Genomic DNA, 18169 nt, shown 5'->3' with positions numbered 1-18169 from the left:
AAACTAGAAGATTTAAGTCATCAGTATAACTTAATTTTGAAAAACAGTGCTCTCTAAAACTTGGTAGTATTCAAAGCCTGACTTTCTGAATTAGGAAGTCTTACCCTATTGGATAATGGTGCTAAGCATAAATTAGAATTGCATTCTGGAAAGTTAAGATTGACAAAATAGGAATTTCAAATAGCAGTGTATTGTGTTGTTGTTGTTTTTTTAATTCAAAATATTGGGTGGTGGTTATTTATATCAACCACAGTTAGGGTAGGACTCTGACTGCAAAACTGACACAAGCATGTGATTTGTTTTATTTCAATGATAAAGTTCCCATGATACAGTAGAAGTTTTGAAGTTAACTTTTTCTTTTGATAAAATGTTTTGTATGGTAAAATCAGGTTCTGTATCAAAGAAACATTTCATGTATGCACTGATAATTTTTCCTGAATGCCACTTTGCTATTTTTGACTCAGAGGAGCCTTGATGGTGTTGTAGTATAACACTGAACTGCTAACTACAAGATTAGCAATTCAAACTCACCAGCCATTCTGCAGGAGAAAGGTGAGGCTGTCTGCTCCTGTAAAGATTTACAGCCTTGAAAACCCTATACAGGGTCCCTGTGAATCAAAATCAGTGCGATGGCAGTGGGTTTTGGTTTTGGTTTAATTTTCACTCAAGTCAATGCATTTTAAGGAAGCATAAGTAAAATTACATGAATTGTGTGATCCTAATTCTGTCAATTTATTGCCTTAACATTGATGCAGGGTGAATTTTCTTTTCTAGTTAATGACTTTCGCAGTGTTTCCTTGAACCTACTGCAGACCCATTTTAAAAAAGCCCAGGAAAACCAGCAGATTGGGAGGGTAGAATTTCTTCCAGTCAACTGGCATAGCCCTTTACACTCTTCTGGTGTGGATGTGTGAGTAATACCTTACACTTTTGAACTATTAACTGTGATTATGTTTTCTGTTCATTAATATGCTTAGCCACATTTCTGGTTTAACTAATGATATATTTAAAATTTTGCTCAACAAAATAATTTTTTATGTGTGCTTCTGTGCTGCTTTTTCTAGAGATACATTATTAAGTGCTGGCCAATTCTTTGATTTAACTAGCCTTGTTTAGGAGTCAAGAGCTGTTGATATCTTCCTCTAGTCTACCTAACTGTATAATAGTATCTATTGAACCTTCATTATTTCTTCAGCATTAAAGCCAACCATTGCTTTCTTCCCATAATGATTAAACATTTCCATTTTTAGATGTCAAAAACTAACCATACCTCAAGATGTTCAAAGTGCTGTTTCTTTTGTGCTCATATTTAAATAACACTTGTCCAAATTAAGGAAAACAGGATGAAAATCCCAAGACATTAAATTGTTAGGACTTTGATCTTGAGGCCCAATTGATGAGATAACTTTCTCAAGTTGCAAGCTTAGTAGTTTTGTTTTATGATAATGAAATTGAGCTATGGACTCTCCAAAGAGATGTATTCATAATACGGTTCTAGGATGGGAGCAGAATACAAGTTGCTTCTCTGGAAAAATAAAGTACCATATCTTTTTCTAATAGCATGCCCACATAAGTAACGTGCACACGCTTAAAAGGAATGGGAATGATGGAATTATATATAAAAAAAGTTCTGGCATAGCACACTCATGCATATACTGTGCATGTCTCATGACATTTCCAGAAGTGAATTCCGGCCTCATTTAATAGTCCTGATCATGTTTTTATAATAAACTTATAAGCCATCGTCAAGAAGTCCTGGGTCGAGTTTGGTAGTACCCTGACAATCAGAAAATAATCAACTGAAACTGTTTGTTTGCTCTGGGATAGTTTGCAGCTGTGGTTCCTTGTAGCCAATCTATGCCTAGATATGTTGTTCCTTAGACAGGTAGAGTATGCCAGCTGGGGCTACCACAGCCTACAGTTATTTGTTGTTGTTTTAAAGTGCCACCAAGTCAGTTCCAACCCATAGCGACCCTGTATAGGGTTTCCAAGGTATAGCTGGTGAGTTTGAACCACCAACTTTGCAATTCAAATGGCTTTATAGTCCAGCGCATTAACCCACAGCGCCACACCAGACCTCCCTATTGCTGGTAGGAGGGACCATTACTCAGATGTGCCAGGTACTACAGTGCCAGCCGCAAGTGAAGCCAACCAAGCAGCAGGAAGTGCAAGCTACTGCTTCCAACTGCCTCTGCACTGTGGGACCCCTAGGAGGCTGTTCGGACTTGTTTGAGTGAGAGATGCACAGTCCCTCTCTACCTGCTGTTCTCATACCTGCCCTGTGATTTCTGCTAGGGCAGGAGACTCAAGTGGCCCAAGGATGGTGACTGGCCAGCCAAATGGCAGGTTAAATGAACTTGGCTTCTGTGACCTGGGGTTACACAGACTCTTGTACCTTTTAGGCTGGGGCTGTTTACCTGTTTATGGGACATAAAAAGTGATTTCTACTTGTGTGGAGAAAGAGGGTTGCAATGCAGACAAGGAATCCTGCTGAAAGAGGGGCTGTTTTAGAAACTCTAGGGTAGGCTGGTGAGGGTCTGCTGCTGGGAACCAAGTCAACAGGCACCAAGACAAATACTTAACATCAAATTCATTGGAAAGAAAAACAGTGGAAATGAAAGTCATCAAAATAATAATTTAAAAAATAGTGCATTTATGAAAATAACACAAGCGGAGTGGCAGTTGCACACATTGTGTAATATGTATGATAGCATTGTTGTCATGCTAATCTTGGAAATGGTCTTTCTGATTCTGTGTCTCTCAGTTCACATACCAAGTATTCTGTTGTGTTCCTTTTGCTAGTTAAGAAGTTGATATTCTTCCACATGTAAGTGAATGCTAAGAGATTACTATGACTATGTGGCACTCTTTAGACAACAGAAACTGTTGAATCATTGAAAATGCTCTGAGTCTTTTGAGAAAACATCTTGCATTCTCACCTTTCTGTTTTTTGAAATTCTGTATTGAGAGAGGAATACAGATTGGTCTTTTATCATTTGGCTTGTGACTAAAACAAAGGCTAAATTTCTGAGACCAGAAGAACTAGACAGTGCCCGGTTACTATCAACTGTTCTAAAGGGGATCACATTAGAAGATACCAGGTAAAGTAGGAGAAAATGTGTAATAAAACTCAAAATTATTTAGTTAAAAAACAAAGAGGTTTACTGCTCTGAAAAAGACTAGGGGAACCTGAGATTCTGGCCCTCTCTCACCCTTCAGGTCTGGAAAGGAACTCACCCTTGTGGCCCAATTTTCAGCCAACTCGTAAATAGGTATATAGGGGGACAACAACCCTAGTAAGGTATGCTCACTAATCAATCATTCAAAAGCAAAAGGACAGTTTCCTAAGGTCAAAGGTGAGAAGTCATGGGAAAGTAGAGGGAATGGAAACAGGAACCATAGGGAGGAAGTTGGATAACTGTTGTTGCTTGGAGGGGATTTCAATCATTGAAATGAAACAAAGTGTATGATTTGTTAAATGTAAAGTTGATGATCTTGTCTGTAAACCTTCACTCAATTCACAATAAAAATCTTTTGAAAAAAAAGTCTGAAGGCTGAGAATTCTAGGAAAATCTTCTTGGATCTTTATTTTTTTCAAAAACTTTTTATTAGAAACTGGAACATACATGAAAGTTTGTGTGTACACAGGATGCTTCAAAAGTTTGTGAAAAAAATGAAGAAGTGTGATAATGTTAAACCAAAATGAGGGTTTGCCGCCTGTCACTGTATTCAATCACAGAGACAGGGAGACAGCCAATCCATCATATCAGGTAAGTTACATTTGGATGTACACTTCATTTATTTTAACATCAACGTAGCATTCTTTGGAAAAAGACACAATAAAGCAGTAAACTTCCTCAAACATTCTACCTTTAGGGAAAAAAAAACAATAAATCAACCAACTTCCTCAAACATTTTACCTTTAGGGTCTCAGCTGCTTAATTCCTGAGATACCTATCTGGGTGAGTTTAAGCAAGTCCTGTTCTCCTTCTAGGGCCATAAGGTCATCTTAGTTCATTTTTAAACTTAATTTGGGACCTAATGACTAAACTGACTCTATTTTGTTTAGGTTAGTAGAAACATGCTATCATTAATGGAATCTTTCCATGAATTTTTTGAAGCTCCCTCATTTTTATTGTCCCCTCAATATTATTTGTGAATCAACTCTTAAACCAAATTTTTCAATTTGTATATGTTAAAATAAGAACTTTAAAGTATATATAACCTTAACATTATCACACTTAAAATAATTCTTAATATCAATATCTAATCATTTTTCAATTTCTAACTTTCTAATAAATGTCGTTATGTATTAGGATAAGCATTGGACCTCAGGGTTGGTTTGGACCACTTGGTCAGTGGTTCAAACTCACCATCCACTTCTCTGAAACCCCATACTGGGTCGCTATGAGTTGGAACTGACTCGATGGCACTTAACAACAACAACAACACCACAAATAGACACTCGCCTTTTTAAATGAGATTCAAATAAAGTTCATAAATTGGTTGATACATTTTTTAAGTCTCTTGTCTCTCCATTTCTTTTATTTTCTTGCAATTTATGTATTAAGAGACTGTGTTGTTGTCTTACAAAGCTCCTTATACCAATATCGCTGTTACTCACCTTCCCCTGTATTTCCTGTAAGTTGATAGTTGTCACTTATGTCTTTAAATGTCTAAGTCTGAACTTGAAGGCTAAGCTAGATTATAACTTTGAGGTGGCTGCAGAATGTATTTAGACTTTCTTCTTAAAATATCTTTCTTTTTACCCGCAGAGATCTGCAGCGTATAACCCTGCCCAGCATTAATCGTCTCAGACACTTCACCAATGACACAATCCTGGATGTCTTCTTCTACAATAGCCCCACCTACTGTCAGACTATCGTGGATACAGTTGCTTCTGAAATGAACCGAATATACACACTTTTTCTGCAAAGGAACCCTGGTTTCAAAGGGGGTGTTTCTATTGCTGGTCATAGTTTAGGTAACAAATGAATTCTCTGTGTCCAGAGAAGATGATAATATTTTCAGAACACTTGTTTTTGAAGTACAATGTTGGGGTTTTTTTTGTTGTTGGGTTATTTTTTCTTTTTATTAAATCAATATCAGATTCAGAGGTCTAAAACTGTTCTTGATAAAGATTTTGGAAGGGGTTGGAAGGTTGGTGGATTGAAACAAAAGACTCCTCCTCACTTTGTAAATTTGTTTAGATAGTTAATTGGCTTATTAGTTTTTTAGTAAAAGATAGCCATTTAATGCTAATGCTTAGAAATTGTTCCCTTTTCTCTTCTATTTTACTTATAGGTTCGCTAATATTGTTTGATATCCTAACAAATCAGAAAGATTCTTTGGGGGATATTGACAGTGAAAAGGTAATTTACATGTTCAGATAGGCTTTCTTGTAGTATTCCTTTTAAATTTTAGATTAATTTTTTGTTTATAGCTAAGCTTAGTCTTATACTGTAACATTAAATTTATATTTCTTTAAATTTTAACAGGCGCATATTATTCCTGCCATTCTTGCACGATAGAAGCAAGATAGTAGTATGCTACATTCTAGAATAATCATAAGTATCTGATTTTCTCATATAAATATATACTATAGGTCTATTACTAGAATTATAGAACTGTTAGACTAAAAGGAGTTTACATATGAGGCAATGAAGATTGAATTAGATGCAAAACGACTTTTATTGAAGTTTTATAGCATTAGGAGGACATATTTTTTAGTAAAACAAAGTCCTATAAATATTTATCTCTCTAGCACTTATTTGTCACTTAGCATATGTTTCTTGTGCTTTTTCTCTTTCTGTAAGTGTCCTTTTTTTCTTGTTGGAACATGAGTTGTTCACTAGAGCAGGGTCTTTAGCTAAAACTATTTTATAGTGTAGCTATCACTTTCCTCATAAAAGCTCAGTAAATATCTGTTAATGATGATCAGGAATATTTGATAATCATTCACTCATGAATTTACTTTAAAACAGAGTAAGTTTTAATTGAAGTTACTAAAATTTTGGTCACTCACCTTTTGATTTGTATTTTGTATTAATTGAAAGCTATTTAAAGTTAAGATAACATCTCCATGGTAATCTTATGTAATACATTTATTTACAAGAAAATATATAAAGGAAATCATTGCAGAAATTATCAGTACATTTAGATAATATGAGCTTTACAATTTAATTTTTAGGCATTGCTAAATATTGTTATGGATCAAGGAGACACGCCAACACTAGAGGAAGATTTGAAGAAACTTCAGCTCTCTGAATTTGTTGGTATCTTTGAGAAAGAGAAAGTTGATAAAGAAGCTCTGGTAAAAAATAATCTTTTAAAAAACTTTGTGCTGTAGTAGTTTAGTATTTTATTGCTTATTTTATTTTGTAGTACTTACTAAGAACCTGCCCTTTGGTAGCTGTGAATCATAAATACTTTGTTATCATTGATACTGTTTAGCATTACTTAACTACTTTATTATATAAAAATAATAATGTGTTAGTCAGAGTTCAAAGTTCAGAATGAGCAGTTTCAATATACATATAGTGATAGGGCAAAGATTGAACAACTCACCACAGAGAAAATGTGATGTGAGAGCGAAAACAAATCCTGTAAGTGACCGTTATTTATTCCAACTCTTATATTATACTTTCAAGAACTCTTCTGTTGATACTGTTTGTCACTATTTTTATTGTACTTTTTCTGATTTGTGAGCCATTGATTTATTTGATATTTAGTAAATTCTTACTATGATCAGGCTTATCATACCAAGTCTGGAGATAGAGTAATGAATGAAAGCATGGAACAGACACACTATATGCACCATGGTGTTTGAAGTTAGTTGGGAAGACACATTAAATAATCAAACAACTAATGAGAGTTTTGATAAGTTGTAAGTAGGAAAAGCACACAGTGATATAAGAATATATAAGATTGAACTAACCTCTCTGTGTGAGGTTGAAGGAACCCTTTCCTACAAGTGAGTGACACTTAAGCTGAGATCTTTATCATTGGTCTGTTCCATATTTGTTTATTATATGTTCTCACTGCTTGTGTTTATACTGTTTCTCAGGAAGGTGAGGATGTGAATCAAAAATGTGTTTTTCTGTCATTAAGTCATTATTATATACACAATTTTCTATGGTTTTTTGTTTTAACAATAGCTTTATTTTACTATAGCATTGTCCTGGTGTGGTGGTGTGGGTTAAAGCACCAGACTGCAAGGTTGGTTTGAACTGCAAGGTTGGCGTTCAAACTCACCAGCCGCTCTATGAATTGGAACAGACTCGACGGCTGTGGTATTGATACTTTTTGTCTTAAGGCTCTTTTATGAATAAAATATTCTTTCCTTTTTGAAGTTTTTGAGTGACGTGTCTGTCACTAGGAAGCAAGAGCAATAAAAAGCAAAGAACAACAGAGTGCTTAGGAGCTAGGACATTTGATTTATTTTTATTTGTCTAGAAATAAGAAAGATATTTGTGTTTGTTTGTTTGTCTAGGCTTTATGTACAGACAAAGATCTTCAGGAAATGGGAATCCCCTTAGGACCAAGAAAGAAGATACTGAACTATTTTAGAACTAGAAAAACTTCAGTGGTATGTGCCTACTATAGTTTGCTAGACTAAATCATTCTTTGGCATGCATGGTGTATCCTCATACTTTGTGGGGTAAATACTCTGAGGAGCTAAGCAGTTTTGTTCATTTGTCTTTGGCTTGCTTTTTAGAAGTGAAGCACAGTTTCTTTCTCCCTATCCGTACAAATATTAGTAGTATCAGAAGTCTTATCATTCCAAGACTACTCCTGTCATTCAGTTTTTTTCCCATTACAATCAAATGCTGTACTTTGTCTTACCTAAATGCATAATTACGTATTTATTAAGATATAATATACATACCTTTTCAAAGTGTATGAATTAGTGCTTTATAGTATATTCAGAGCTGTGTAGCCATTGCTGGTAAACTAGTTGTCGTTAAGTTTATAGACAGATAGTAACCCTGTGTGTGTGAGAGTAGAAAGTAGAGCTGTTCGCTCATGGCTTTTCGATGGCGGATTTTCTGAAAGTAGATTACCAGGACTTTTCCAAAATGCTTCTGGTTAGACTTGAACTTCCAACCTTTTGAAGTGTCAATAGTTTGCACTATCCATGGACTCTGTGCGACTGTTACCACTGATCTACTCCAGAATATTTTCATCACCCCCAAAAGAAACTCCATACCCACTAGCAGTTGCTGCTCACTTTTGTCTCCCCTATTCCATGGCAACCATTAAATTCACTTTGTCATTTTGTGTTGCCTATTCTGGAGATGTCATGTAAGAGAAATCATATGTGTCTTTTGTGAGTAGCCTCTTGGCCTAATGTTTTCTAGGAGTTCATCCAGGTTATAGCACTTACCCATCTTTCTGCAGTTCAACTGTTCTTTTTCTTGGCCACCAGGTGCCTATCCATGTCCATTTTTCAGCAGGTGGCTTAGTTCTTATTTAAGGCTCCCCTCTTGGCACAGTATTTGCATCATTCTCTCTACTCATAGAGACTTGGCATGGATTAGAGACTTGGCACGGATTAGAGAGGAACAGTTCTTTGTAGATCTCCTTAAGCAGGCCTCAACATCCCTTCTCATGATGCTCTGCTATTATTTTCTCTCATGGATAGATGCCTAAAGTTTTAACTGCTGCCCAGCAAGCTATATTCAACTTTTATCATCTTGGAGTGTGTAGGGGTGTTAGTTTATAATTAAGGCAACTGTTGTTTTCATCAGCTTTATTTTGTTTTCTAAGGGACTCTCCCTAGATTTATTGGCTGTCATTTCAAAACTTTCCCAAACATCTTTTCAAACCAATAGAAAATTGTATAATCCTATACTACATAGCAGCTCCACAGAACTATTTTTTATTGTTTAGGGTATTAATAGAACAACCCCGCAATCAGCTTCAGGGACGAGTATGTCTAACATCCCCAAAGAATCTGAGTTCTGCAGTAGTACTGATGATACTAGAAATGATGACTTTCTGGATGTTGGCATTGGGCAGGTAATAATACTAATTCTCTTTCCTCGTTTTATGCCTGTCATTGGTATGGCAGGAATTGGTGTGACTTTTGTTATTGATGAGAAATGCTTTATTCCTTATTCCAGGTATCTGTAAAATATCCCCGGCTCATCTATAAACCAGAAATATTCTTTGCCTTTGGATCTCCCATTGGAATGTTTCTTACTGTCCGAGGACTAAAAAGAATTGATCCCAACTACAAGTTTCCAACATGTAAAGGTTTCTTCAATATTTATCACCCTGTAAGCATTGTATAGCTATTGGGCTTATATTGGAAGATTATGGCTTCTTAGTAAAGAGCAGATCATTTTCTATTGGGTTGACTTGCCTTTTTATATACTATTCTATAGTAATAAGAAGCTCTGGTAGCGTAGTGGTTACGAATCGGGCTGCGAACCTTAAGGTTAGCGGTTTGAAACTACCAGCCGCTCCACGGAAGAAAGATGAGGCTTTCTACTCCCATAAAGATTTACACCCTCGGAAACCCTGTACAGGGTCGCTATGGGTCGGAACCGACTCAACGGCACTTAACAACAACAACAACATTCTATAGTAATGAGACAACTCACCATACTGTTGATCTGGAGGAATTGTGGCAGAATACCTGTACCTTTTTCTAGTGAACTTGACTACTTCTGCTTTAAGATCCCTAGACTGCCTATCTTTCTTCAGCAGAGGTGTATTATTTTTCGTATATAGTTTGATCCGGTGGCTTATAGGATTGAACCGATGGTGGTCCCAGGAGTGGAATTTGAACCAATGCTGATCCCACATCATAAAGGCAGGAAGCGGATGCACTTAGGTAAGTCTAAGTACAGAACTTGAGAATTCTAGACCTGCTGGCCAGTGCAGCTCTGTTGGGCCTTTAACTCTTTATAAGCCATTCAATGTTCTATTCACATGTCTTTTAGAACTTAGAGAAGGCTTGACCCGGATGAGTATGGATCTGAAGAACAACTTGCTAGGCTCCCTGCGGATGGCCTGGAAGTCTTTCACCAGAGCTCCATACCCTGCCTTACAAGCTTCAGAAACTGCAGAAGAGACTGAAGCAGAGCCAGAATCAAGCTCAGAGAAGCCCAGTGGTCAGTAATGCTATACACATTGATTTCCTATACCAGGCCAGATAAGGATTTCATGGTGTGGAGTTCTTAGTTTCCCAGGGCCTTATCGCCTCTTTTTTATTGTATAGAACCTATTTTGTGGGTACTGATGGGCCTCTAGCTTTGCTAGACTTTTCTGTCATCTAATAGCCATAAATTATGGAATATACCAGCATTTATGAGGAAAAATGCTAAGAGAAACTAAGTATTGGGTGCCTAGGCTTTGAAACATTCTCCACTTGGGAACTGTGGGGTTGATAGTAAGAGCTTACTCTGTGAAGCATTTGCTTCTACAAGGGGAAAGTCTGCATTCATGAGTCAGTTCAGTTCCATCCAGGAACTGCTTCATTGTCCAGGCTGGAGATGAGCTGGGATACTTTAGTTAACATTGCATTCTCTTGCTTTGGTTTATTACTGCCTACAGAGCTCTATCACTGCTTATTTTTAGTATATAAACCCAAGGCAAATGATTTAGCTATCAAAGATGCAGCTAAGGAGATGGGTTACAAGAAAAGGGATAAAACCAGTGTGACCCAAGGAGCAGAACAGCTTATCTGGTAAACTTTGAATTTGAAGGGCAGTAATAGGATGGCCCTGGAAGGCTGAAAGCTTTTAGACTCTTATTGTGGTCCCTCTCAATCTAGATGTTAACACAGATGAGACCTCTGCGGAAGTTAAAGAAGAAGTTCCACCCATCAATGTAGGAATGCTGAATGGAGGCCAACGCATTGACTATGTGCTACAGGAGAAACCCATTGAGAGTTTTAATGAATATTTATTTGCTTTGCAAAGTCATCTATGCTACTGGTAAGTGATCATTTTTGTGTTTCTGTTTTTTTGCTTAGTGGTGTCATTGGTATTTGATAACGTGGAAAAGAGAGGCCAGTGTACATTTTGGGGCACTAGAATGATTCCTTATCTAGAAAGTTACAAAATAGCAGAGTTATGTGGTCATTTAAAGAAATCTGATTTAAGCACATTGCTATTTATTTAATTGCAGTTGATTAGCTCATGGGGCTAATGGTGCCAGCAACTGTAAGTTTAGTTAGCGTCCTCTTAAATATGTGTCTCTGGTCATTGACAGGACAGGATGGGTGCATATGAATGAACTAGAACAGATGCCTTTTCTAGTGCTAGCAGAATTTTAAGAAAAAAAAAAAATTGTTTAAAATAATTTTAAAGGCATTTACAGTAGCTAGGTGGAGTCCTGGTGTGGTGCTGTGGGCTAATGCATCAGACTGCAAAGTCGTTTGAACTGTAAGGTCAGTGGTTTAAGCTCATCATCTGCTCCTTGGAAACCCTTTACAGGGTCGCTATGGGTCAGAATCGACTCGATGGCACTTAACAACAACAACGGTAGCTAGAGCAGAATTAATTTTTATTAAATATAGTTCATATATACCAACCGCTTCTGTAAAGATTTACACCCTTGGACGCCCTATACAGGGTCTTTCTGAGTTGATGGCGCACCACCACCACCACCACCACCAGTGAAAGTAATACTGTGTAACGGAATACAACTCAATCACTGAAGAAATTTAAGTAAAGCTAGGAAAATAAGAGCGGGTCAAAAATAAAATAAATGTGCAAAAAGTCCATGCTTTAGGGTCCTGCAGAGATGGATCATATATTCACTTGAGCTTTTTTTTTTTTTTAACTTTCTATTGTGAATTCCGTGAAGGTTAAAAAGACACGATCATCAGCTTTACTTTCAAAAAGTTATGTGCTTTGCTTCGTATCAATGATTACACTCTCCTCCCTACAGCAACAGTTAATCCTACTTCCTTCCTGTGGATTCCCTTTTACAGCTTGTATTTCACAAATGAACAAACCAAAAATGTTTGCCGTGCACATACAAAACAAAAAATATATATTCATTTAAGTGTCCTGAGGGCATATTCTGCAAGCCACGCTCCTGCCCACAGACGTAGAGCCCTACTCAGTCTATGGGCTTTAGAGCCCGAAGCTGCTCTGTCTCTCCATGCCACCGCCTCTGCCACCATCTCTGCTGTTGCCACTTTTCTAGGTAGAGATCTCACCCTCCACTCATACTCTTACGTCTAGATGATCCTGGGATCCTCTGTTCCTGAAATGACAGACTACTTACTCCTCCGTTTTGTTGTTGTTGTTGTTGTTGTTATGTGCTGTGGAGTCGGTTCTGACTCATAGCGACCCTGTACAGGGTTTCCAAAGATGTAAATCTTTATGGGAGCAGAGAGCCTCATCTTTTTCCCGCAGAACAGCTGGTAGTTTTGAACTGCTGACCTTGAGGTTTGCAGCCCGATTTGTAACCACTACGCTACCAGAGCTCCTTCACTCCCCCGTTTTAGTTAGACATTTTCTATAATTACAGTTGTGACAATCAAAATTAATTCTACTAATAATTACTCACAATTGACTCATAAAATCCTATCACCATCACCCCCCATCTGCTTTCACCAGATCCATCTGGAAAAGAGAAAAAGGATTCATTGGTGATTCTACCTTACTCCCTCATTTTGAAACTAAGCACACTCATGAAGGCTTGTAAGCCAGCCACTTTGTGCCTATAATTATAGCCCCCGTTTTGATAGCCAATGTCTAGATTGTCTGTCCCTATCAACCCTCACTTGAGCTTTCTAATAATTGACAAAGAGAGGAAATATGTCTTATTAGATCCAGAGTTTTCATAAGATAGAAACAAATGAGTACTCTGGAAAATCACTCTTTGTTTTATTGTGAAATATGTGATAGTTTACATGGGAGAATATTAGCTTTACATTCATCCTGTCATATATCATTTCATTGCCATTGTTACAATACATCATCAACCAATCAAAGGGTATACCCTGCAAGCCTGCACCCTGGTCGTCAGCACACAGCCCCTCTCCCTCTCTGGGTCTAGAATCCCCAGCCACACCATCTCTCTGCTTCATCGTCTCTGCCTCCATATCCGGCATCACTGCGTCTCTGGGTAGGGTCCCACACTCTGTTCTTCTCCCTTGATGGTCCCAGGGACATCCGCTCCTGGACTGCAAAGGGAATCACTCTCCTGCTTTTGCTACAAAACGTCTACCTTTACATTTCCAACCCTCGCAGTCAGTCCTGATAACAGTTATTCACTATTGTATCACAAGAGACCTATCCCCATCTCCTTTCATCAGCCCCACCCAGACAGATTGGATACTACTCAGTGGAGAGTCTACCTTCCTCCGTGCCCTCTGGATCTAGGGCCCCTCTTGAAAGCTTCTTACCTTTGTAGCCCCCCATTTTGGGTAGCCAATGTCCAAGTTGCCCATCCCTGTCTGCTCTGTGTATGGAGGGGTTGGGAATGATCCTCATTGTAAAGATTTGTTCCCTCTTTTGTGCTACTGCATCCATAGGTGGAAGTCAAGTTTATCAAATTGTTATCAGATTATTCTTTTTTCCTCTTCTAGTTGAGCTCTGATCATCCAGTCATTGAAGCCAGGTCAAGTGAGTATTATCTGCAGGTGCGCTCTCTTCTTATCAGCTGGACGCCTCACTATCCACTCTAGTCTTCTGTGGCTATGTCACTGACTCTGGGTCCAAGAGTCCCCAGGTCTTGCCACACCTGGCCAACCAGGTCTCCACCCGGATTCACAGGAGTCTATTGAATGTTGTAGGGCTTAGCTTGCTGCTTCATTGCTGTTTTTCCCTCACTTCCCCTTATCGGTGACGAACTTGGTCACCAATCACAGCACATGTCTGCTCGTGTACTCCCATTGAGTCTCAGTCTTGGAAGGGGGTGTGCTCTGAGGGGACCTGACCACATGCCTTGATGTCTCCTGGGTGAGCAACTTGCTTGTTCTTGTAGTAATCAGTTGGACTGCTGTTACTGTTTTGTATTTTTCCTGTTGGTCTTTCTTTCAAGAAGTATCTTCTGTTCTTCTAGTCGCTCCAGGCTGGTCTGCTTGTCCTTTCATGTGGAAATTTCCTACCTCAGAAGATTTTGGATAGGGTACAGGATTTCATCTATGGTCTTATGTAATACAGAGGCTCCACAGAAAGCCTCTTTCACTGGACAGGTTGTAGCCTCATTTTAGGTATTCCAATCAGTTATAGGCAGAAGATGGACTTACAAGCTTCCTATGGTGATATTTCTTGCTATTCCTTTCTCTCCCCCTCAAGTGTCTATTTTATAATGGTATGCCAGGGAAACCAAGATTTGGAAGATAGCCAAGCATCTTAACATTATTTCCCCCTTTTTCCCCATTCCAACCGTATGTCAGTCACTGTATCCCAGAGCTCTGTTGTTCCAAGGTTGTACATACATCATTATTTACCTCTTCCCACTTATCCCATGCAAATCTTCCTAATTGTTCTCCCATCTGCTTTGCTCTTCTATTCCCCTCCCCCTTCTTGTATATTGCCCCCGCTCCCTAGCACCCAAACTATCCTGTGTCTATTCCCTACCTTGTGCTCCACCTTCCCCTCCCTCCCCTCACCCCACCCCCACATCCTGGTAACCAACAAAGAAGTCCCCCCACCCCCCTTTATTATGGGTTCTTTTTTTAGTCTTTTACAGTAGTGGTTCTATGTAGTATTTCTCCTTTTGTGACTGACTAATTTCACTCAACATAATGTCCTCAAGGTTCATCCATGTTATGCGGTGGCTTGCAGCTTCCTAGTTATTCTTCAAGGTAGCATAATACTCCATTGTGTGTATGTGCCACAGTTTATCCATTCTTCAGTTGATGAGCACTTAGGCTGTCTCCATTTTTTTGCTATTGTAAATAGTGCAGCTATGAACTTTGGTGTGCATACATCTGCTCTGGAAAATTACTCGTTTGTGTGTATATATGAGGGGGGGTCAAAAATTTCACAGAAAAACGGAATCAAGATAATGAAAAATTTCCCTAAACTTTTTGAAGTCCCTTCGTGGTTTTTTTTTTTTTCCTGGTATTGAGACCTAATAAAAAATTTTTTTTGAATTCTGATAAAGGGATTATTATCTTATATAATCAGTATAATCTCTTTATAACGAATACAATAGAAGTGATGACAGAAAATCAGAGTGCAGTTTGTAGAAACAGTCTTACACAGGACCAAAGGAATGCTGTCCAGGAATGATCTCACCTCATCTGGATTGATAAAATATATGAAAAAAAGTGTTCTTTTAGACTTTGAGTACATAGCACATCCATATGGTTCAAAATTTAAAAAACAATAAGCAGTGAAAAGTTTCTCTTATAAAATCTATGCTACCTCACTCACCTCATCATACAGCTAACATGTATTTCACAATAAATTCTTTCAGAAATATATTTTATGCAATGCATGTATAAGTAGGAGTGAATATATTATTTCCCCCTTTAAGAAAAAATTTAAATAGTATAATATAGGCATTGCTGTGTGCCTTGATTCTTTCTTTTAGTGTATCTTGGAGTTTTTATTAACAATGCCAAGAGTTTCCATATTCTCTTTTTTTGTGGTTTTGTTGTTCTGTTGTATGTTACTGCTGTTGTGAAAATGCTTTGAGTTGATTCCGTCTCATAATGACCCTGTATAGGGTCTCTGAGGAGTGGCTGGTGGGTTTGAATCACCAAAAATGTATTTAATAATTCTCTACTGGTGAAGCCCTGGTGTGGCGCTGTAGGATAAAATACTGGACTACAAAATCTGTTCAAACCCAGCAGCCACTGCTTGGAAATCCTATACAGGGTCTCTGTGAATCAGAACCAAGTCAACAGCACTTAATAACAACAACTGGTGGACACTTGTGTTGCTGTTCTTTTGCTCTTTACATGCCTTGTTCATGTCATTTCACCCATTCATGAGCTTATCTGTAAGTTAGGATTGGAATTGCTGCCCTAAGGGATATCGCAGAAAAAACCTACTGCTCTTGAATACATACTATAGGATCAGCACTGGATTGCAAACTACAAGGTTAGCAGTTCAAACCCATCAACTGCTCCTTGGAAACCCTATACAGGATCGTTATGAGTTGGAACTGATTTGGCAGCATTTAACCACACATGGAAACCCTATATAGTAGTTTCGAGACTAAAACTTCATGGGAGCAGACAGTCTTATCTTTTTCCCTCCGAGCAGCTGGTGCTTGAACAAACACCAGTGTTGTGGTTAGCAGCCTAATGCTTAACCCATGGTGCTACCAGGGCTCCTTTAATTTTTTTTTTTTTCCCCTTAAGTTTTTATTGTGGATTGAGTGAAAGTTTACAGGGCAGATCATCAGTTTTCATTTAACAAATCATACAACTTGTTTCATTACAATGATTATAATCCCCTCCGTGTACCATTGGTTAACAGCATTTCTCTTCTTTCACTTTAGCTCTAATTTTTTTTTTAAACACTCAGGCATATATAATAATTTACACCACCAAAGGGCACATTCTGCAACTCTGCCTCCTGGCCACTATCTCTTAGTCCTTCTCTTCCCATGAATCTAGAGTCCTCAGCCACGCCCCATCTCCATGTTATCTGCTTCTCTGGATAAGGTCCCGCATTCCGTTTGTGCTCTTCTCCCTTGATGGTCCTAGGGTCCTTTGTTTCTGGGCTGTAAGATTAACTGCTTCCTCATTTTTGTTACGAAACTTCTACCTTTACAATTGTGACAGTCACAGTTAGTCATGATAACAATTACTCACTATTGAATCATAAGAAACTTATCCCTATCTTTTATAACCAGACCCATGTAGACAAGATGAAGACTATTCATTGGGGACTCTTTCGTTCCCCACATATTATTAAACTAAACTCCCTCTTGAAACCTTGTAACCAGTCACTTCATGCCTTTATCACCCCCTCATTTTAGTTAGCCAATGTCTAAGTTGCCCATCCCTATTGACACTATATACAGAGGGGATAGCATTGATACTTGATGTAAAGACTCCTTCCCTCTCTGAGTATAAGGAGCTCTGGTAGTGTAGTAGTGGTTACGAATCAGGCTGTGAACCTTAAGGTCAGCAGTTCAAAACTACCAGGTGTTCTGTGGGAGAAAGATGAGGCTTTCTGCTCTCATAAAGATTTACACCCTTGGAAACCCTGTACAGGGTCACTATGGAACCGACTCCATGGCACATAACCACCACCACCACTACCACCTTCCTGAGTATAGGTCAGGTTCATCAAATTGTAGCAATTTACCCTTGTTTCCTTTATCAACAATTGTAGGGCTCCTTTAATTTTCTGTGTTGTTGTTGTTGTTGTTAAGTGACTTTGAGTTGGTTCCGACCCATAGTGACCATGTGGGGTTTCCGAGGAGCAGTGAGCTTGAGACATCAACCTTTTGGTTCAAACTGACTTTGCAGTCCAGCGTATTAAGCTGCAGCACCACACTACAGATATTGCCAAATAGAGTTTGTACCTTTTGATACTCTTACCAGGAGCATAGACAAGTGTATGTTTCTTCACAGCAATTCCAATAGTTTTACCAGCTTTGAAATTTTTACCAGTTACGTAAAAAATGGTCCCTCACTATAGTTTGTTTTTTTGAGGCATAATTGGTATACATTCAACTTCATATATTATTTAAAATGTGCATTTCAAGTTTTGACATGTATTCACTTATGAAACCATCACCATAGTTACAGGTATGTTGTTGTTGTAAGCTGTTGTATGTCAGCTCTGACAGAACAAAACACTTGCCTGATCCTGCACCGTCCTCACATCCTCTCTGCTATGCTTGAGTCCATTGTTGCAGCTACCTCATCAGACCATCTTGTTGAGGGTCTTCCTCTTTCTCACTGACCCTCTAGTTTACCAAGCATGATGTTCTCCAGGGACATCATAATATATCCAATATGAGACATGGAGTTTCACTATACTTACTTCTAAAGAGCATTCTAGCTGAACTTTTTCCAACACAGATTTGTTTGTACTTCTGGCAGTCTATGGTATAGTCCATATTCTTCCCAACATCATAATTCAAAGGCATCAATTCTTCCTCAGTCTTCCTTATTAATTGTCCAACCTTCACAAGCATATGTTGTTGTTATTGTCAGGTGCCATCGAGTCGGAACCGACTCATAGTGACCCCATGCACAGCAGAATGAAGCAATGTCCGATCCTGG

The 18169-nt window shown here is 38.4% G+C and overlaps 1 protein-coding gene across 1 annotated transcript in view; it reads left to right on the top strand.

The window, feature by feature from the left end:
- Positions 1-18169, top strand: part of DDHD2 (DDHD domain containing 2) — a 35886-nt gene that overhangs the window by 9586 nt on the left and 8131 nt on the right. The window contains exons 7-16 of the mRNA XM_006859955.1: positions 775-910; positions 4776-4984; positions 5305-5372; positions 6191-6313; positions 7493-7588; positions 8893-9021; positions 9126-9281; positions 9739-9841; positions 9951-10121; positions 10784-10946. Coding sequence (XP_006860017.1) covers positions 775-910; positions 4776-4984; positions 5305-5372; positions 6191-6313; positions 7493-7588; positions 8893-9021; positions 9126-9281; positions 9739-9841; positions 9951-10121; positions 10784-10946 — 1354 coding nt within the window. The remainder of the gene's footprint in view (positions 1-774; positions 911-4775; positions 4985-5304; positions 5373-6190; positions 6314-7492; positions 7589-8892; positions 9022-9125; positions 9282-9738; positions 9842-9950; positions 10122-10783; positions 10947-18169) is intronic.

Source organism: Chrysochloris asiatica, unplaced genomic scaffold, assembly GCF_000296735.1.
Source record: "Chrysochloris asiatica unplaced genomic scaffold, ChrAsi1.0 scaffold00035, whole genome shotgun sequence".
Lineage (NCBI taxonomy): Eukaryota > Metazoa > Chordata > Mammalia > Afrosoricida > Chrysochloridae > Chrysochloris > Chrysochloris asiatica.
This window is presented reverse-complemented; position numbering and strand designations above follow the sequence as displayed.